The 21,850-nt window shown below is 37.6% G+C and overlaps 1 protein-coding gene across 8 annotated transcripts in view; it reads right to left on the reverse strand.

Annotated features, from left to right (window-relative positions):
- DOP1A (DOP1 leucine zipper like protein A) overlaps positions 1 to 21,850 on the reverse strand; it is a 111,777-nt gene that overhangs the window by 11,395 nt on the left and 78,532 nt on the right. For all 8 annotated transcript variants that reach the window (XM_036870985.1, XM_036870986.1, XM_036870984.1 and 5 more), the window contains 13 exons: positions 21,562 to 21,821; positions 17,987 to 19,976; positions 17,041 to 17,152; positions 16,752 to 16,934; positions 15,152 to 15,277; positions 10,474 to 10,608; positions 7,665 to 7,720; positions 6,405 to 6,509; positions 2,014 to 2,080; positions 1,716 to 1,860; positions 1,460 to 1,539; positions 497 to 606; positions 88 to 237 (listed from right to left, as the gene is read on the reverse strand). In XM_036870985.1, the coding sequence (XP_036726880.1) occupies positions 88 to 237; positions 497 to 606; positions 1,460 to 1,539; positions 1,716 to 1,860; positions 2,014 to 2,080; positions 6,405 to 6,509; positions 7,665 to 7,720; positions 10,474 to 10,608; positions 15,152 to 15,277; positions 16,752 to 16,934; positions 17,041 to 17,152; positions 17,987 to 19,976; positions 21,562 to 21,821 (3,519 nt within the window). The remainder of the gene's footprint in view (positions 1 to 87; positions 238 to 496; positions 607 to 1,459; positions 1,540 to 1,715; positions 1,861 to 2,013; positions 2,081 to 6,404; positions 6,510 to 7,664; positions 7,721 to 10,473; positions 10,609 to 15,151; positions 15,278 to 16,751; positions 16,935 to 17,040; positions 17,153 to 17,986; positions 19,977 to 21,561; positions 21,822 to 21,850) is intronic.

A 21,850-nucleotide genomic window follows, 5' to 3' on the forward strand; every position in this document is an offset into this window, starting at 1 on the left:
TAAAAAAGTGTTCTACTTTGCAGATAGTAGTTTTCAACAGACTTTGTGAGGTGCATTATCATGTTGAATAGAAGCAAGATGACTTACTGATTAACACAAGAGGCATCCATCTGAAAGAAGGTGGGATCCATAAAGAGGTCAAAGGCTTCTTTTTTCCAGGCTCTCCGTGTGTACTGATACCCACTAAGGCTGCTAAGCAGCTGGACGCAGGCTCGATAACTAGGGGCGTTATGTGCACTAGGAGGAAGGAAGACCACTTTAACCTGTATGGTATAACTTTAATCATCATATTACGTTATACCTAAGTGTTCACATTTACCTAAAGCACTGATGGGAAATAGAAAGCACTATAGGAGAAATAATTTTTTTTATCACTATAATTCAAGGTAAAAGTAAAGTCATTTTGTGGTAATTCCAAAAATGGCAATAAAGGAACACAATTTATTTTTAACAGAGTATGAGTTAACTAACACATCTAGTTAAATAATAATAGTACCTGTGATTTCGGAGGTAGGGCACAACATAATGCATAATATTTACAAGTAAAGGAATAACCCGTTCTTTTTCATCACTGTAGAAAACCATATCCAAAAGATGAGCCAAAACCTAAAAAAACGTAAGAAATGAAATGGAATGTATAATCTGAGAGCTGAAACTGACAGCACTTAGAGGTGGTTTTCAGTCTGTAAGAAAACCTAGAATACCTTAAAATTAGAAAAACCTGAAATCAAATCTCCCTAAGCCATTTTTACATGAATGGTTTCTGCCACAATTTGCGTTTTTTTCCATTATAACTATAGGATATAAATATGGGCAAATTTTACTATTTCTAACCAAGACAAGGAAGAAGAGAAAAAGAGAGGTTAAGAACCTTCCAATGTGACAGTGAGTAAACAGCAAATTTAAGACTAGAAACTCAGTATTCTCTTTCCCTGACTGAGTTACGAGGTGGCTTGGGAAAAATCCAACCACATGAATTGAGCTGCAACTCTGTCAACTTGGTCTTAGTCATACTGTTCTAATCTCTGTGAGGCTCAGTACCCACATCTGTAAAGGGGAAACAAAAATGACCTGATAACAGGGTATAAAAAAGAGCATGTCAGAGGATGTATATAAAAATGTTTGGTAAACTGTAAATACTTTGTAGTGGCAAGCATCATTATACCACCTCCACCCTTCCCTACCATACTGTGATACAAAAGCACTTAACCATTTTTAAAAAGTACACTTTTAAAAAACAGTGCATGGTGGGGAGCAATATCTAAAGTTATTATCACTAATATTTAACAAACTACTAATCTGAATACAAAGTCAAAACTTTATTTTATATAGTGATTTCTTGAAGTACAAAACAGTTTTTCAAATTAAAATCTTCTCTGTAAGAATTACTTGCTAATATTTAATTGTGAAACTGTTTACTTGAAAGTTCATGTGAAAAAACCCGATGATGTTTGTTTACCTCAGAGAGTAATGTCAATGCATGGACACTATATACAGAAGGAGTTATGTTTGAGGTTTCCATTGCAGGTGATAACATATCTAATAAGCAAGAGAAAAGACAGGTAAAGATATGGTTAGGTTTTTTTCCCACTGAAAAAAGCTACCTGCTAAACACAAGAAAAGAGACGATTTGACTGTACCTACAGTGCTGACTGCAATAAATTCTCAGTGAATAGATGCCTACCAATATAAACTTAAATGTCTGAGATCAATACCTTCAACATCAGATTCCAAATTGGTTCCATCTACCATTATTTTGGGAGAAGGTTTAACTTCAAGATTTCGCCGCAGCCATGTTGTCTGTTCCAAAGAAGAACCAGCGATTGCACCGATCGCATCCACTATTTTATGAGTCACATCCTGAAGAAACAAGGATAACCCATGATATCTATGTATGTACACAGGCTCACACACAAAACTTCACAGATGATCTTATCTGACTTCCCCATTTTAGACCTGAGGTACTGAGAAACACAGAGTTTGGGCAACAGCTCTCAATTCAGAATGACTTACCTGGAGGTCTCTTTGGTCTTTTTTATTTTCCAAACTAGGGTTTTTCATAATAAACTCATTCAAAACCCTAAAAGGACCAAAGGAAAAAACAAACAGGAAATATCAGTGTAAAGAAAGTGATGCAATCTAATTTTTCACAGTGAGCAAGTGGTTTTGTGGCCTGAATTTCTATTTTATATGTGTAATGAATGTATGTATATATGGATATCCTATGACTCAGGTGAAATGCATAAACATATGCATGAAAGACCTGTACAAGGATGTTTATAACAGCATTATCTGTAAAATCCAAAACAGGAAAGAACCCAAATGTCCAGCAGCAGAAGAGATAAATTGTGGCATATTCATACAATGAAACACTAAACAGCAATGCAAAGGAATAAATTACAGCTACATGAAATTACGTGGATAAATTTCATAAACATATGTTGTGTGAAAGAAGTAGACACAAAATAAAATATTTATGTATAATTATTATTCAAAACAAGACAAAATTTATCTGTGTTGTTAGAAGTCAGAACAGCGGTTATCTTGGGGCAAAGGGAAAGGATAGTAATTGGGAGGGGACCTGAGGGGACATATGATGTCTTATTTCTTAATTTAGGTTTGTGGTTGAACAGTTGGTATGTTCACTTCATAATAACTTGTGGAGTTGTATACTTATAATCTGTATGTTTTCTGTATGTGTTTTATACATCAACAAAAAATTTTAAAAATACCCCAAATCCCACCAATCTTAAACTGTAATATAAAAATGGTTTCTTTTGTGTGTGTGTGTGTGTGTGTGTGTGTGTGTGTGTGTGTGTGTGTATAGACAGACAGGTATAAAAGATTAAAAATACTTCATGAATGGAAAAAAATCCATTTCCATTGTTTGCTAAAATTCCACTCAATATTTACCTTGACTTGCTTTTATTAAGATAAATTATATGCATAATTATTTCCAAACTAATATGAAAAGTGATATTGAAGAGCAATCATATCAATTTCTATTTTATAATTAGGAATTTTTAGAGGATCAGTGGAATGGTTGGGGAAAAAAAATAAGCCACCAGAAATTTAAATAGGGAATTTTCTAGTATAATGGAAAATGTCCAACTTTTAGTTTAAACACTCAGAAGATACACACATTGAGAAGGAGGTAGGATCCTCCATTATCTGAGAAACAAGAAAGGAAGAAAAAAACAGGTGAGGAAACAGTAAAATCTTGTGGGGGAGAAGCTACAAGTCATAATAGATGGCCTTAATTTTTAATGAAATCAGCCAGCAGGATATTTGGTGATGATTCAAAGAACTGTCCATATTCCCTCTTTGAGCCTTAGAACAATTCAGAGGTAGGTAAGGCAGGTACTGTTATTCTTGACAGACGGGAAAATAGTGTTGGAGAAGTTTACTGATGTACCCAGGGTGCCAGAGATGAGGGTTAGAACTAGAGATCAGAAGATAAGAATCAGAAATCTTTACGAGAATGTTGTTTGAGTTCCAGTGTTTACCGTTATCTGTCATCACTAAAAATTATCATACACACTAGTTATCTTAATCTTTGATCCAGGAATTGCAGACATTGAGTCCACTGCTCTTTTCATTACACCTTCAATGGCTAAAACTCCTTCAGCTTTTTGGTTTAGAAAATAGACAGCACGAGGGTCTAGGGATCATCGTGACCCCTGAGGTTCCTGAGCAGGATTGCTAGCTCGCTGTGGCCCGGCTGGGCTCCCAGTGTTACTCAGCTTCTACAGGCTGATCTACTCTCCTCCAGCTCTCATCACTGTCTCTCCACCCCTTCTCTGCTTCCTGGTGGAAGACTACACTCCTACATTTACCGGAACACTTGAGGCCATTTTACTAAAGAGCCCTCACTTTCCCTCCCCTCCACTTCAAAATTTTCTAGACCACTGGTTGCCAAACCAGAATCACCAGTTCCCTTAAGGACAACAGAGAAGCTAAGTCTGTGTATATAGATCCCGACAACTACCCATTTAAAATCACCATCAGAGGGCTTCCCTGGTGGCGCAGTGGTTAAGAATCCACCTGCCAATGCAGGGGACATGGGTTCGAGCCCTGGTCCGGGAAGATCCCACATGCCGCGGAGCAACTAGCAACTAAGCCCGTGAGCCACAGCTACTAAGCCTGCGCTCTAGGGCCCACGAGCCACAACTACTGAAGCCCGCGCGCCTAGAGCCTGTGCTCCACAACAAGAGAAGCCACTGCAATGAGAAGCCTGCGCACCGCGACGAAGAGTAGCCCCCACTCGCCTCAACTAGAGAAAGCCCGCGCACAGCAATGAAGACCCAATGCAGCCAAAAATAAAATTACCATCAGAGCTACAGAGGTTGAACAGAAGGTCAAAGTTCTTTGCACTTGGTTGAATTTACATCCATTCAGCGTGATAACATGTTGACTGTGTGAGGTAATAAGGTAACCCAGGTTGGAGAAAAGTGTATTCCCTTTCCTTCCCCTCTTCTGTCTTAAGCAGTCCTTTTCAAACTTTAGGGTGCACTCAAATCACTTGAGACTTGTTAAAATGCAGATTCTGATTCTGGTGGTCTGGGGTGGAGGTTGAGACTCTACATTTCTAACAAGCTCCCAGGTGACTCCAGTGCTGCTGGTTGAAGGATCAACCTCTGAGTAGCAAAGTCTTAGAGAAAATGCAGCAGGACTTCCCTGGTGGCGCCGTGGTTAAGACTCCGCGCTCCCAAGGCAGGGGGCCCGGGTTCGATCCCTGGTCAGGGAACTAGATCCCACGTGCATGCTGCAACTAAGGAGCCCGCCTGCTACAGCTAAGACCTGACACAACCAAATAAATAAATAAATTTTAAAAATGCAGCCTTCTTTCTCACTCTTACACCTGCCATTCCCTGGTCTCCATCCCCTCCCAGCTGTCTCTGGAATCTGGTGCTATCAAGGAGCCCCACTCTGTCTACAATCTTCTGTCCAGCACTCTCCTCTTATATAACACTTATCATCGGCCAGGCACTATTCTAGGAATTTAACAAATATTAACTCATTTAATCCTCGTAACAACTTTATGAGGGGGGCACTATTATTGTCCCCATTTTACAGATGGAGAGGTTAATAACCTGCCCAAGGCCATACAGCAAAGAAGTAAAGGAGATGGGATCTGAATCCAGGAAGAGTCTTTGCTGTTCACTACTCAACATCCTCAGGTCTTCCTTACCATTAATGATGATTTTCAAATCACATTTCCTCCTTCTACCTTGTCTTTTTCTTCTCATGATCACACATTCAAAGAATAATCCACACTTACTTTCTCACTCTAACCCTTGCTGTGCTTATCGTCTCACCAAACTCCTCTCTCCTAAATCACCAATCCTCTCCAAATCATCAATAAATACAGCCTCTTATCATCTTCCTTAATCTCTCTGAAGGGGTTAGCCATGCCCTCTTAAATTCTCTTTGCTTCTAGAACATTGAATATACCTGTTTTTCTTCTAACTTTCTGATGCTTCAATGTTTGCTTTTCTGTCTCCTTTGCTGGCCCCCTTTCCTTTGTTTTTTGTCCTGTTGTTTCAATCCCACCATCCACAGCACACAAACTTGCTACCTCCCACTAGAAACAATTCATAGTCCGTCTTCTTTTCCCTCTGATCCATTCTACTATTAACTTGCCAGTCATGACCCTCCTCAAAACCTGCCATCACTCCCACCCCCTGCCCAAGACCAAACTTCTTAATGAAAATGCAAAATCCTTCCCCCTTCTAGCTCCTGTCTCCCTTTTCATCCACCCACCATTCCACTGCTGTGCCCTACTTCATAGCCAAACCAGAAAGGTACCTTGCCCAGTGTACCCCTCCCCTTCCTGCTGCACAAAGGCTTTCTGCTCCTACCACCTCCATTCACTGAGCAAATACTTCTTAGGGACATGTTATGAACCAAGAATAATGGAGAGCAAAAGACAGACATTGCCTAGGACATCATGGTGCATGCAGTTAAGGGTTACTGGAATTTATCAAATAATCACACACATTATTAACATAGATCAGGAAACAACATGACAGAGAGAAAATGACTCTTCCAAATCTTTTTATGTTTAGGGCCCTGAACTCAAATGACCCTCCTCTAGGAAGTTCCCCGTCAGCCATCCTACTCACCCTTACCCCTTTCAATCCCACACTTTCTCCTAAGTGACTACGGTTGCAACAGCTTTATGTTAGCACATTTACATTTTCCATGTGTATAAACACACAATGTTCCCTCCAAATCCTCCCCCCTTTTTTTTTACTGGCCTCATATTATACATCTAGTTCTGTACCTTGAGAATCCTATGAGAAGGTAGAGGTCACACAGTCACCCAAAACATGTTATTCAGCAATCAGACAATGAACATAATTCTTTTATTTGAAATCATATTTTTAAGTGAAATTGCTTACCCAAGTATAAGAAACTGCCCTGGCGCTGGAAGGCTCAATTGTATGGAGTCTTTCAGAAGTATCAACAATGATGCCCAGCTATCCACTAAATTGGGCACTGGAATTCTGCAAGATAAGCATAGCTTCTATATATAGAGAAAGCCAACATCAACTTTAATTTTCCCTACATTTCCCCAGTCTTTGCCATATTTTCCTACTACTTTCTCTGAAACATTTCCTGAATATTTATAGACTGTGATAGAACATTTCTAAAAGCTTTATATTTTCTACTAATATTATATATAAAAAGAAAACCAAGCACACTGAAAATATCCAGTGGAAATTATTAGTCTAGAAATTCTGCTGTATAGAAATACCAATTTTTAATCACATGGACTCTCAAAAGTAAAATACAACTGCAATAAATCTCACTTTATTTACTGCCATCATGGTTACCTACTCAATCCTATTCTCTCCACATCTCTCTTATATTGGCTCTTTTTCCTTCACCTATGAGTCTCTATCTCATCTAAGGGAGAGCCGTCAATCTATCCTGAATATCAATCATCTCTAGAGAAATTAAGATTATTACCTCTGTTTCTGGCTGACCTTAACCCTAACTCCTCTCTATGTATCTAAATTCAGCTTTTAGGCAGTCCTTGCTCTAAATCACAACCAGTTTAACCTAACTTTATAAATGTTAATCATAGATCACAAACTGTTGCCAAGCTTGATGATTAAAATGGAAACTACCCTATAAGGGAGGATTAAGATTCAGGTTCTTAAATAAGAAGTTTATCAAAACTCAAATCAACTAACTTCTGTTCAGTTGTCAGTTAAATGCAAAACTGGAATACCACAAAAAGAAGATATTTTCATACCATCATTCCTAACATTAAAAACAGATTAGATTACCATGTGTTCGCCTATATCAAAATAATGGATTTAGTGGCAGTAGGCATGGTTTCAAGAGTAGGATGTAGCTTTTCATTCATATTTAAATGATTTTCTTACAATTCAGTGTTTTAATGTCCAGTGTATCTTTAATACACTTAGGTGTTTATGTTTGTAGGATTTGCATGACTGGGTCATTAAGAGACCAATGACCTTTATTAGTATATCCTTAAACAATGTTTTTCTGTTTCTACTATTATTTCTTTTAGTTTTAGAAGGAAAAAAATAAGCAAGTTCTTGAAAGAATTCAGGTGCTTTTCTCCTATATATCCTAACCTTTATACATTGCTAAATGAAATGAGGAGGGATCCACATCAATTATCTTACCTTTGAATATAAGCATAGAAAAACTGAAGCATGCAGACTTCCAGAGAAAGATGTTTCTATAAACAAAAGAAATCAGTTTTATAGTGAAGAAAAATGCTGCCTTTCCTTTTCATAGTTGCAACTACTCTGTATTTTACTGCCAATTTTAAATTAAAAAATGAAAAGCAAACAAAATCAAACACTAGGTTGTCATAAAAACCACGCAGCTCTCTTCCATGTAGTAGGGAAAACACAAAACAAAAGCTATTTTAAAAGTTGAAAATGGACAGAAGAAATCAAACTATTCTCAGTCCCCCCCCACCCCATATCCGAAGTTGATACCCCAGTCATTACTTTTAATGATCCATTCACTCTGTAAGCATCAACACTATTTTTATTTTAATCACCCTATGCTTGGCTGGGGCTATCAGAATTAGGTTGAAATTTTTTATGAAATGGGAATTTAAATCTATTTTACCACACGTTTCTGTTAAATTAGTGTAGTTGTCCCAAATTTGAACTAACTCCTAACAGCCTAAAATGTAATCTTTAACTAAAGGTAGTGCTGAGTGTAACATATAATAAAAAGAACACACCTGTCCGTAAAAATCAGTAATTGGCAAGAAATACTGATGTCCACTGAAATTTACCAATTCGTTACTTTTTAGTATGAACTATTCCCTTGAAAACTTCCCCTTTTACCATATAAAGAAAAGTTCAGAATTTAGTATATTGAGAGCAGGGGGCACAGCAGTTGAGAGGTGTAGACTTTGCTCTTATTTGTTTTCATATCCTTCACACTTAGCCCAATATCTCGGGCACAAGTAGATGCTCAAAATATTAAGCTGAATTGAGCTTTCACATGCAAATTTAAAATCCTATCACAAATGCCCCAGAGGTGATTTCAGAACAGTAAGGAAATTGTTAAAAAGTTAATATGAGGATTAATCTCCAAAACATACAAGCAACTCATGAAGCTCAATATCAAAAAAACAAACAACCCAATCCAAAAATGGGCAGAAGACCTAAATAGACATTTCTCCAAAGAAAATATACAGATTGCCAACAAACACATGAAAGAATGCTCAACATCATTAATCATTAGAGAAATGCAAATCAAAACTACAATGAGATATCATCTCACACCGGTCAGAATGGCCATCATCAAAAAATCTACAAACAATAAATGCTGGAGAGGGTGTGGAGAAAAGGGAACCCTCTTGCACTGTTGGTGGGAATGTAAATTGATACAGCCACTATGGAGAACAGTATGGAGGTTCCTTAAAAAACTAAAAATAGAACTACCATACGACCCAGCAATCCCACTACTGGGCATATACCCTGAGAAAACCATAATTCAAAAAGAGTCATGTACCAAAATGTTCATTGCAGCTCTATTTACAATAGCCAGGACATGGAAGCAACCTAAGTGTCCATCAACAATGAATGGATAAAGAAGATGTGGTACATATATACAATGGAATATTACTCAGCCATAAAAAGGAACGAAACTGAGTTATTTGTAGTGAGGTGGATGGACCTAGAGACTGTCATACAGAGTGAAGTAAGTCAGAAAGAGAAAAACAAATACCATATGCTAACACATATATATGGAATCTAAAAAAAAGAAAAAAAAATGATCAGAAGAACCTAGGGGCAAGACGGGAATAAAGATGCAGACCTACTAGAGAATGGACTTGAGGACACGGGGAGGGGGAAGGGTAAGCTGGGACGAAGTGAGAGAGTGGCACGGACATATATACACTACCAAACGTAAAATAGATAGCTAGTGGGAAGCAGCCACATAGCACAGGGAGATCAGCTCGGTGCTTTGTGACCGCCTGGGGGGGTGGGATGGGGAGGGTGGGAGGGAGGGAGATGCAAGAGGGAAGAGATATGGGGACATATGTATGTGTATAACTGATGCACTTTGTTATAAAGCAGAAACTAACACACCATTGTAAGGCAATTATACTCCAATAAAGATGTTAAAAAAAATAAATTAAATTAAATTAAAAAAAATAAACTCACAGTAGAAAAAAAAGTTAATAAGGACACTGGTTATTCACACACACAAGTAGTATACTCTTCAGGCAATAGAAAAAATAATTTAATATTTTCAGATATGTGTAATAATTCTTTTAAGGAAGTGATTAGGTCTATTTTGCCTTGGCTTAAAATCTAATGCTTTCAGTTGGTAAATATTTTTTAAGAAAATAGGACCTCTTAGTGTTGCTGGAACAAAGAGCAAAAAAAGTAGAGAAGTCCATAACTTTATTAATTTGTAGACTTTTATGTCTGCCTAACTAGAGACAATGCATTGTGAATGTAGAGGCTTCATTACTCATTTTTTGGTAGCCCTTGCAAAGCACAGTTTGTACATGGTCAAGAAATGACACTGACTAGAACTAAGGTTATGGCAAAATGTGGGGAGTTTACAGACTTGAGACATTCATTCTGAAGAGAATGCAGTAAGAAGCTGTGAAAAAGGCAACAACTGAGGTAAACAGCCCTTGGGCTCTGGCTTCTGTGCTCTTCCTTTACATGACCAGGAAAATTTCACCTAAGAATTTGGTCACACAGCTCCTAACTGCCTTAGATGTACATATGGAGAGCTATGAGCAGTGAACGGCTCTTCACTGGCCACAGGGATGATCACAGCAGCAAGTCGCTGCAGATACTGAGAACTGTTTTTATCAGGGCGATTCGAGAAACACATGCAGTCATTTCTGCAATTCTTTTAAATAAAAGGATGTATTGTACAAAAAATATCTTACCTACCAGGGTCATTTCTGAAATACAACTGTAAACAAATCGAAGTTCTTCTTACCTTGTCCTTGGCTATGGCTGGGGGCTGCTTTAAAACTTCCTTCACAGTCTGTATGACAGTTTCTGCTCTCATGACACTGATTGAACGAACCAGTTCTACTAGTAAAAGCTGTTCTTCACTGGCTGCAGGAATAACCTGGAGAACACATCATTGTATTCACTTATGTACATGTATATTTAAGTCTTTCAAGACAAATCACAGAATTGAGAGAATATTTTATGGCCTCTTCTTTAGGTAAAATTTCTTTTTTTAATCAATATAATACCTGTACATCATTTCAAAAAATCAAATAGGACAAGAAGCCTTTTAAGACAAAATAGCAGTGCCCTTGCACTTCTCATGCCCCAAAGCAACAATGCTCAACTCTTAGCTCTTTTCTATCATTTCTGAGTAATATACACTGTTATTACTTTTCCTACTTCACAATATTTTCTTTAATTTTACACATCATCTACTGACTTCCTACTTTAGAAGACAAAGGTTTAGCTCTCTTACACTTTTCTCCCTATCCTCCCAACGTAGTTACATCATAACTTCATTGAAATCAACATCTAGGGTTCACATGACTACTTATGGTTATGCTGTGTATTATCACTGCATGTCTTTTCTTGTACAACTTTTTGTTTTCCCTAGAGTTAAACTGTTTTCTTTTGCCAATCTTTAAAATAGTTTTCATTATTCATTCCAATGATAAGGTTCAATGAGTCTAGATTAATAATTTGCCTCAAAGAAATATAATTGTTTTTAATTTAATTTAATTTTTTTAAGGATTTCCACAAAGAAACACTGGATATGATGAACTATGTATGCACTTTCATTCATTTCAGAGTTGTTTATGATATGAAGAATTATTTATGCATATTTTGTATATAAATTTCCTCTTTTCACTAAAATCATGATGAAAAAAATAAAAGATGTATGAATAATTGTATATCAACCAGCAGATGGATGAAAAAAATGAATATACATCAATGGAAAGGAATACAATGCCCGTATTCATAATATTTTATATGTAAATGTGTTTAAAAATCTGAAAGTATATACAAGAAAACATGGTCATCACTAAGCAGTATGACTTCAGTTGGATTTTTCTACCTTTATTAAAAAAAACTTCCTTAATTGTCACAATGTGTTTAACAGAAGCGTGTGTGCCCACACACGTGCATTTGTGTGTCTGCACTGTTTTTGTTTGCTTGGTTTTCTCTATCACATGTTCATCCACAAACATGCCAAAGACAGTAAATGTCCTCTAATTGCGTATTCAAAAACATCAGATAATCTCTCTACCTTCTACTTGGGTTGGTACTCTCTAGGCTTGCTATACAGTAACATCTTGATATCTCTCCTGTGACCATCAGTCTTAAAGATTCCCTTTCCTTTTCTTCTGTGTTGGAACTCCTATTTCTTGGATCCCATGTTGCCTTCTTTCTTGTTTTTTTCCTCCTCTGGTGGAGATACATCTTACGATAGCTGAGAAAGGGTGAATTGATCACAATTTTTTTGTTTTTTTGAGACATTTCATGGTCAAAACTCACTTGAGTGACAGTTTGGCTCGGTTAGAATTATAGATTGAAACTAATTTTCCCATCATAATTTCTAGTGCTGCTGTTGACAAGTCTTATCATTATTCCATTGATTATGACCAGTATTTTCTCTTTAGAAGACTGTCAGATCTCCTTTTTATCTTCAGTGTTTTGAAATTACTTGCTGATCTTTGTGTAGACAGATCTCTTTTTACAGTGCCTGTAGAAACTCATTTCCTTCATTTCTGTGGAAATCCCTTCTACTATTTCTTAGATACTTTTCTCCCCTCATTTTTTCTATTCCTTCTTTCTTCAAAAAGATATTGAGCCTCTGGTATCATTTCCCTAATTTTTAAATCTCCTTTCACCTATTTTTCCATATCTCTAAATTTACATTCTATATTTGGTATTTATCTACTTTCACTTTCCAACCCTTAATAACTGATTTTGTTTTGCTTCTGCTATAAAAATTTTTAACATTCAAGATCATTTAAAAATTTTGCAATAGTTTTTCTTATAATCTCTTCTTATTTCATGGATGCAGTATGGTTTTACCTCTTGAAGGACATTACTATTATTTACATTTTCTTCTGTTACCTGCATTGTTTCTTTTGACTTTCTCTATTTAGTTGTTTCGGTCTTTGTCTAATTTTTTGAGACTTTCTTCATATGACTTGGCTCTCTATCAATTTTAAATGTGAGTAATAATTATATAACTATATATATATATTTATAGAGTGCTTATTAAGTGCTGTGCATTGGTAAGTGCCATATATATTTTTTTCCTTCTTCCCTTCCTCTTTCCCTCCTTCCCTCCCTCCCCCCCCACCTCTCTCTCTCTCTCACTTTTTTTCTGATTCTCACAACCCCATGAAGTAGTATTGCTACCCTGAAGAAGTCATATAGTTAGTGAGTGGAGAAGTCAATATTTGAACCCCAGAGATCTGGTTTCAAAGTCTGTGCTCTTAACAACTATGTTACTATTTCCTTTCAAAAAGAAAGTAAAACATGATGGGAACTCAAGCATTTGTGTGCAGGACTACTGGATAGGTGGGCCTTCCTGTGTGGTGATAGCAGCCTAGTTTGTTTTTGCTAGGAGACTCAAAAACTTCAGTAGCTACAGATCTTTTTTCTTGGTCAGGTCATTTTCCTAGAGAGGAATCCTCCAAACTCCTACCTGAGGGACATAATAGCTTCCTGCCATCTCACTGGGGTGAGGGTGATTCCCATTTTTCAAAATGTAGACTTTTGAATGCTGGTTTCAGCATGAAGTCTAATTTCTACCTGTGTCAACCTTATGCCCTTGGGTCAAGAGCCCCTCTTTTTTTTTTTTAATTAATTAATTAATTTTTGGTTGCATTGGGTCTTTGTTGCTGCGAGCAGGCTTTCTCTAGTTGTGGTGAGCGGGGGCTACTCTTCGTTGCGGTGCACGGGCTTCTCATTGCAGTGGCTTCTCTTGCTGTGGAGCACAGGCTCTAGGCATGTGGGCATCAGTAGTTGTGGTGCGTGGGCTCAGTAGTTGTGGCTCGCGGGCTCTAGAGTACAGGCTCAGTAGCTGTAGCGCATGGGTTTAGTTGCTCTGCAGCATCTGGGATCTTCCCGGACCAGGGCTCGAACCCATGTCCCCTGCATTGGCAGGCAGGTTCTTAACCACTGCACCACCGAGTAAGCCCAAGAGCCTCTCTTGATAAACTCTTCACATAGTAAACTTGACTCCAGTCTCCTGATGGGGTAGGGTAAGAGAAGTGGGTGGTTGGTTGCTTGGGTTGGGAAAAAGGGATCTATAAACTCTCAATCAGTCCTCCAGATTTCAGCCCCATCCTAACTCTCTGCCTTTAAGAAGTACCTGATACTTCTACTTCCAGAAACTGTCTATAGTTTTACAGTGGGAACTGATCCCCTTCTTGCAGCAACTTAGTAGAGCAGAGAAAGCTGATATTGATATCCAAGTCAATTACAACTCAGACATGTGTTTTTCATCTTGCAAAATTTTGTTGACTCTTATTTTTTTGTGGTGACCTCTCCCAATTTTTTTGTCATTGAAAATTTTTTTACTCTCATTTTTGGGAAGAAAGCAGAGAAAAATGCATGTGTTCAATTTGCCATGTTAAACCACGTGTGCTTGACTGATTTTAAACAGTCTAGGATCTCAGTTCTGTCCAATGTAATATCTACTACTGAATCCTCACATGCAAAATGCCATATAAGTGGGAATGTTTATTTTTATTACTTTAGAAATGTCAGCCTACATGTAATGTGAAATCAGCACAAAAATAACAGATTAGAAACCTTTAGCTGGACAAATCATATATCTTATGGGAACATAAATTATTTAATAGCCTTAGTATTCTAATGAGTTAGTATTTATATCCAATATAGAACACTTTTTTGAGCTTTTTTTTTTCAGATTAAAACAAATTTATCTATTAATTTCATTTATTTTTGGCTGCGTCGGGTCTTAGTGGTGGCACGTGGGATCTTTTCTCTGCGGTGCGCAGGCTTCTCTCTAGTCGTGGCATGTGGGTTTCTCTCTAGTCGTGGTGCACGTGCTCCAGAGCATGTGGGCTCTGTAGTTGCGGCATATGGGCTCTCTGGTTGTGGTGCGCGGGCTTAGTTGCTCCACGGCATGTGAGACCTTAGTTCCCCAACCAGGGATCGAACCCGCATCCCGTGCATTGGAAGGTGGATTCTTAACCACTGGACTACCAGTGAAGTCCCAGAACACTTTTTTGAGCTTTCAAACCCACAAAGCAACAAAATTTTCACATACATAATCCAAAGACAACATATGAATTACATTTAGAAATGATTTAAGCAGTCACATTGTAATGAAAGACTAGTCAAGATGAAAATTTCTCTCCATATTCTTGCTCTGTGTCCTGAATGACTATCATTTAAAAAACACATTGTATTATATTACCATTTCTATGTAAAATACAGCTACAGTTTTGATATCATATTAATTACTTGTCTTCACATAAAATATCTTTTATATTTATTTAAGAAATTTAGGCAATATATCATTATCTAAACCTGTACACAAAGTTGTTGCCTTTCCACCACCCACCCTATCCCAGCCCCACTGCAACTAATGGAGAATTGAAAATCAGCATGTGCTCACCACATGTTTACCAAATGAAAAGACAAACACATACCTTGGTCCTAGTGGTGGTTTTGTTCTGTCTTCTTTCATTCCATACAAAGGCGATGGCAGCCATAAAGTGAACACCATGATTCATTGAAATGGGCCCCAATAATTCTAGGATCTGCTGTCTCAAGTTCTAAAAAAATTTAAGCAAATGACAACTGAATTAAAAATTATGGAAGCATTAATAACTGGACTGCACTTTTAGTTTTTCTTGAAATAATATACAGAACTTGTATGTTTTACTACCTAAATAATGGTAGAGGAAACTTTAATAGTGTTAAGAGATGCAACCATGGTCATTTTAATTCAAATGGAAAAAAAACATCCCTATAATAGTTTAATCCAAACATCAGGACTTAAATAAAATTTTCTAATGACTTCTACCCTCCCCCGCGGTGCCTGGTGTGCTCCCATGACTTCTACCCTCCCCCACAGTGCCCGGTGTGCTCCCATGACTTCTACCCTCCCCCGCGGTGCCCGGTGTGCTCCCATGACTCCCAGATCTAGGAGCAAGATTAGGTAATTGAGGGATATCAATTTGACAACCTGCCATAGCGTAACATGCTTTTAAGCATTCACATAATTTCCCTCTAAATATAAAGTAGAAAATTTGGAAAATACCTAAGAGTATAAGAAGAAAAACACTTTTTTTAAATCAACCATTAACCTCATCATCCTAAGATAATCAGTATTAACACGTGAATTTTCTTTATTCCTTTTTCTGCAGATAAATTTTTTTTTACATAATTAGAAATACAATATTTGTTTAATTATGTAACATCCCTGTTTCACTAAACTTTTAAGCACTTTCCATTCACTAAGAATTCTTCAAAACCACGACATCAGTGGCTACATAGTGTAACACTGAACAGATAATTTATTTAACCATTCCCTTATTGTTTAGGATCTCTCTTTTTCCTGCCATTAAATAAGGCTATAATAAATATTTTATGTATATATTTACATAATTTTGATTACCTTAGAATTCATTACTAAAGTAGATTACTAGGTCAAAGACTATGAAACTTAAAGATCTCTGTACATATTGCTAAACTGTTTTCCAGGAGAGATTTGCATATTAAAATGTCAGCTTGAAATGTCCTAAAAAAAGGAACAAAGTTATAACATGTATGAATGAACCTCAAAAATATTATGTCACACAAAAGAAGCCAGATACAAAAGACCAAATAATGTATAATTCCATTTACAGGAAATGGCCAGAAAAAGCAAATCGATGTACAGAGAAAAGAGATGGGTGGTTGATTGTGGTTAGGGATGGGAACCGAGGGGCTGCAGATGGGCATGAGGCATCTTTCTGTGGTGAGGGGTATGCTCAAACATTAGAGTGTGGTGACAGTACTACAGCTCTGTAAATTTACTAAAAAACAAAACAAAAACAAACATTGAATTATAAATGCTTAAAAAGGGTGAATTTTGTGTTATGTCATTTCAATAAAACGGTTAGAAAATTACTTGATAACTAATTACGCAATCCATGCAGAGTATCATAAATACTACTCAAATTATTCACAAATTCAGAACATAATCTTTGGGAGAAGCCTCAACTAGCCTCTTGAGCACCAAAGATGAAGTGTGAATTATCTAACCTTTGTGGCTCCAAGATTAATGGTGGTAACAGAGGCGGATGCAGCAATGGTTATCTTTTCCGAAGAATCGGCCTGATGCAGTATGCTCCAAAGCAGTGTCACAGAGGACATGATCATGTGAAGGATCGAGAGGATTCCACTGCGGGCTTCGAACAGGTGTTTCTGGTCTACATTGACCAAAAGCTATTAAAGTTGGGGGAAGAAAACATATCACTTCCTGAGGTTTACAAATGGGACTTATTAGGCCTCATAGTCTTTAAAAAGCAGTCAAATATTTGTGCGGTCTTACTTGGTGATACTGTGTAGTAGGGTCCAACAAACAGTAGTGGATAATGGCTGTGATCCCTTCCAAAAGGGTAAGAATCATATCTGGTGGAATAATTGATGCCATCCACAGAGGCCTGAAATAAAATGTATCCATTTGAACACAAGTTCTGTGAAAGAGAAGTTCGTGTTTTATCAGTAGTAAATGTCCAGCATGTGACAGGCACACAGTAAGTGCTCAATAAATATTATATAAATAAATAACTAAATGAATAAATTAGGAGCTTTTATATCCTCATCTAATAAAATAAGTGAGTCACATTAAATGTACTAAAGTTCTTTTTGGATAATAAATTCTATACAAAATAAAATACAGCCAGTAAATCTCTAGCAACCATGTAATGGCAGGCATATCAATATTAAAGGATACAGGCAGTTTTCTTATATTTTATATCTAGTACCTGAGATTATACAGGAGATAAACCAGACACTAGTCTATTAAACATCTGGATAATTTTGACAGATTAATTTTGAACATGGCCTGGGGATACAGATAAAATTCACCACCAAACTATGAAAATTCTAAACGAGAAGTAAAATCAGATGGGAAAAGAATTATTTGTAATTTTAAATTAATTTTAGTGTGAAATTAATTTGCACTTAAACACATCAGATTAAACCAGGGAAACCCTTTGCTGAGCTTTCTATTACTTTTGCCAGCTCTGTTAAGAGCATCAAAATTAATTTCAGCTCTTAAGAGAAAAAAGTCCTGTTTATATATTCCTTCTGTTTTCCACTCCTGATTCTTTTGTTGATACTCTTCCTCAATGTTCTTCTTTATGAAAATAAGGTAGTTTGTAACCTAATGATAACCACTAATTTACTTCCCCAAATCGCAACTGACTTACTAGATGATTAAGCAGCAATATATGTAAAAAATGTTAACGACAAAATTAAAAATCATCCCTTACCTACTATCAGATAATCCTGTTTCATATTTGTACTGTTGAATTAGGTTATCTAGATTCCTGCAAAGCTGTAGTGTCACAGAAACAACCACTCTCTGCAGAACTTTTCCCATGTACGGCAGAGTAGATGTGATTAAACCAATCCACTGTGGGTGCATCTTACAAGCACAGTGTTGATGTAAAGCTCGTATCACCGCACAGAGGAACATGCCTTGAGATGTGATTGGCTGGGCATGCAAATACTGAAGAGAAGTCATGGGCTGATGGGGATTGATGTGTTCCAGATCAGATACCACAAAATCAAAACCCGTTTCATTCTCTTCAGGGATAGTCATTACCCTGTGTTCTAGAACAATGAGCCTCTGAAGCACTTTAAGAAGCTGTGACTGGAGTGTGCTGCCATTGTCAAATTCATCTTCTGAGAAATTGATCAGGCTGTCCTCTGAGAAACCTTCTTCCACAGCAACCACGTTCTTACCTGCCATCTTTTCACTGTGCCATTTCTGTGCACTAAAGATAGATGACAGCAAACAGTGAAGAATCACTTTCTGAACTTTGCACTTAGATAACATATCAGAGATAAAACTAGGGAAACCTTTTGCAGAGCTTTCTATGACTTTTGCCAGCTCAGTAAAGAGGAGTGTCAAAATTTCGATGCTCATCATCTGCATGTTCCGATTGCCTATTAAATCTTGTGACGTGACCTTGACATGAGTTGGGTAATGGCTACGCATATAATATAAGCAGAGGGAAATAAGGATTTCTATGTACATAGAACTCCGGAAGTTATGATTCGAGTCCACAGGAATGTGACTATAAAAATCTTTGCCCATAACAGAAATCCGGTGTCTGGCCAATAGATTCTGAAGCAGAGACAACTGAGGAGTATATGCATTATTTACACTAGTGGTTGAAATGGCATTTACAAAAGCAATGGGGTTAGTTTTCAAGATGGCCTTGATGGCAGAAAAAGCATACAGAGTCCTCGATGAATCATACAACTGGAGATACAAAAGCACATGTTGATAGAGTGGATGGACGTTGAAATTGGGAGATTTCCGTGATCCTGGAGAACCCATGTCACTCTCAATTTCAGAAATTTCTCCCTCTCCACAGCTATACCAGTTCTCTAAATCCAGACCATCACTAAAGAAAACACTGGTTTGTTTGAGTTTTTCATTTGAAGTTTTTTTCTTGTCATCATCCTTTTTTCTGGCAAGTTTTACTTTAGGTTTTGCTCCTGGTTGTTTACCTGACTCCTTAACAATTGTTTCTTTCTCTGAGACCTTTTCTGATAATTTTTCTTTGAAGCTGAACTGAATACTACTGTGGCTTCTCTGTCTAGATCTGGTTTCTGTAGAAGCAACAGCAGAGTCATGGAAAATCTGTGTGGTTCCTGAAATACAAGGTGAGGAGCTGTTTCTGGAGATTCCGTTCGGCGCACACTCACAGCCTTCCTCTGCAGACACAGACAAAAACTGAGAATTTTCGTCACTCGGCAAAGCCGTCTGACTCTGCTGAGCGGACTGATCTTCACTTTCAATCACCTCCTCGCCTGGATCTACATCATCATCCTCTGGGGGCATGTCTTCCATTTCTAACTGAGATGGCGCTGATGCAGATTCTGCTTCGAGGCCACTGACGACTTTACGTATCAGGTCAAAGACCACCTGCTGAACATCCTCATCTGCGGAGCCTGCATTTGGCACCTGGGAATCCTCTTGTGCATTCACGTTTTCAGGATCAACTTCGTAACTCAAGTTGTCCCCAGCAGAGGACTGAGAACATCCAGAGTCAGAACTCTGAAGTGTTTCTATCTGTTGGTCTGGAAGATCAAAATCAGACACAACCATTGGAATTGTCTCACTGCTGGTACTTAGAAGGGACAGTCTGTCACTTAATGGATTAACAGTAAGACTGAAGTTCTCTATTTCATCCATGGTAAGCGTCTTTTCACCATTTCCTTTCGATGCAATGAGTTGTACTTGGCTTACTGGAATATGAGAAAAAGAGTGAAGGAAAAATATAAAATATATTAAAATAACTGAAATGTAGACTGAACAAGATTTTTAATCATTACTTTCATTACCTCCTTATATTTTCCTATTAAAATATTTATTAATATGCTAGACTTTTTAAGTTAGAAAATTATGTAGATGACCATTAGCTAGAATTCAATAGACAATTCAATACTAGAAGGCCTATTATTCAACTGAATTAAACAAAACAGCACATTTAACAGATAAAATATAAAACTTTGCCCTTATCCCCCAATACGACATCCTTTTAAAATCATTTCGTATATAGTTAATAAATAAATACATCATCTTCTTGATTTTAATAAAATTCAGCAAGAATTTATGAATTATCTAGTTTGAGTAAGGCCCTAAACCAGGAGAGGAGGGTGAGGGAAGGAAAAGTCATCACTGTTCTCTCTAAGAAGTTTAAAACTAGCAGGACATCACAAACATCCATTTCGGTACTTTTTGGGGGACATTCTTTTAGAGAGGCTTAGTTCCATGCAAGCAGTGCAAAATCAGATGCTTCAAATTCAGGAAAAGCGTCATGACACCACAGGTGAGGTCTGAGAATGATCTCAGAGGACAGATGAGAATTCAGCTGACAGGCGGGAACTATGGCAGGCAAAGTGCTAACACGAGAGTTCTGGCAATAAGCAGGGTAGAGCATGTTCTTAGAAGCTTCAGGGGAAGCAGTGGAAAGGCAGCTACAGAAAGAAAGCAAGGCTCTGCAGAAACACACTGATGATGAAGCAGGAGCACGACAGTTTGGCTCTAGCTTCACCGCCTACCAGCTGTGGGACTGTGAGAAAGCCACAGCCTTCTAAGCGTCAGCTTCCCGCTCGCTCAAATGACCTTTCATTACTGACCTCACGGGATTATTTGACAAGAGATACAAATGAAATATTGAGTCTTTTGTCCCTAAGGTGTAATAATCCAAGTGGGCCATTATCAGCGTATTATTACAGAGGGTATCATTTGACAATTTGTGAAGTGCGGACTTTATTCCAGCAATGGAGAATATTTATCAAATATTCAAATATATATTCAAATATATCAAATAGACTATATTTACACTAGTCTCTGCACTAAACATGTCACAAACATTACTATATCTAACATTCACAATGAAGCCTTGAGAGGTGGGTATTATCATTCCTATTTTACAGATGAGGAAAATGACGCATGAAATATAAACGTGCATTATAAGCTTACTAAAGATTCCCAGTGAAGTATCTACAGAGCCTTGCAGGGCCAGGATTATAAACTCTAAAGGTTATTTGTTAATACTGAAGAATGTTTCTGCCCAGAGCTGGGCCGAGTCCTCCCCTGAAAGAAGCAACTGATAACAGAGATCCAAGTCCCCTGTGATGGTCACTGATAAGGTACATACTGACACAGCCCACGTGAGCACTGCTAGTGCACGCGGAGGGGAGAACATCAGCCCATGGAGAAATTCTCACGTTCGGTTCTACTGACAATCACTGTTGTGTTCGCCTTTCATTTTATTTTAATAATTTAATTCTAAATAAAGCTGTTCTACTTCCGTGTGATATTCACCATTATTGCAGGAAAAGTTTTGCATGAAATGCTTGTCATTCTCTTCTCCGGGGTAACAGGGGGCCTTATTCCAATAACGTTCTGCTTGTACCCGCTGCACTGAAACCCTCTGAGTTTTGGGATGAAGCAAGAGCAGTAGCAGTGGTTCCAAAACTCTTGCAATATCATGTCTTTGCAGGACTTGGTTCAGCCAGGCTTGTCCCACAGAGCTGGTGGAACCATCGAGACTGTTAAGGCTATCTAACATGATGAACAGTGACCTACAATAAACACCAATAATTAAAACAAC

This window comes from Balaenoptera musculus, chromosome 12 (genome assembly GCF_009873245.2).
Source record: "Balaenoptera musculus isolate JJ_BM4_2016_0621 chromosome 12, mBalMus1.pri.v3, whole genome shotgun sequence".
In the NCBI taxonomy this organism is placed as follows: Eukaryota; Metazoa; Chordata; class Mammalia; order Artiodactyla; family Balaenopteridae; genus Balaenoptera; species Balaenoptera musculus.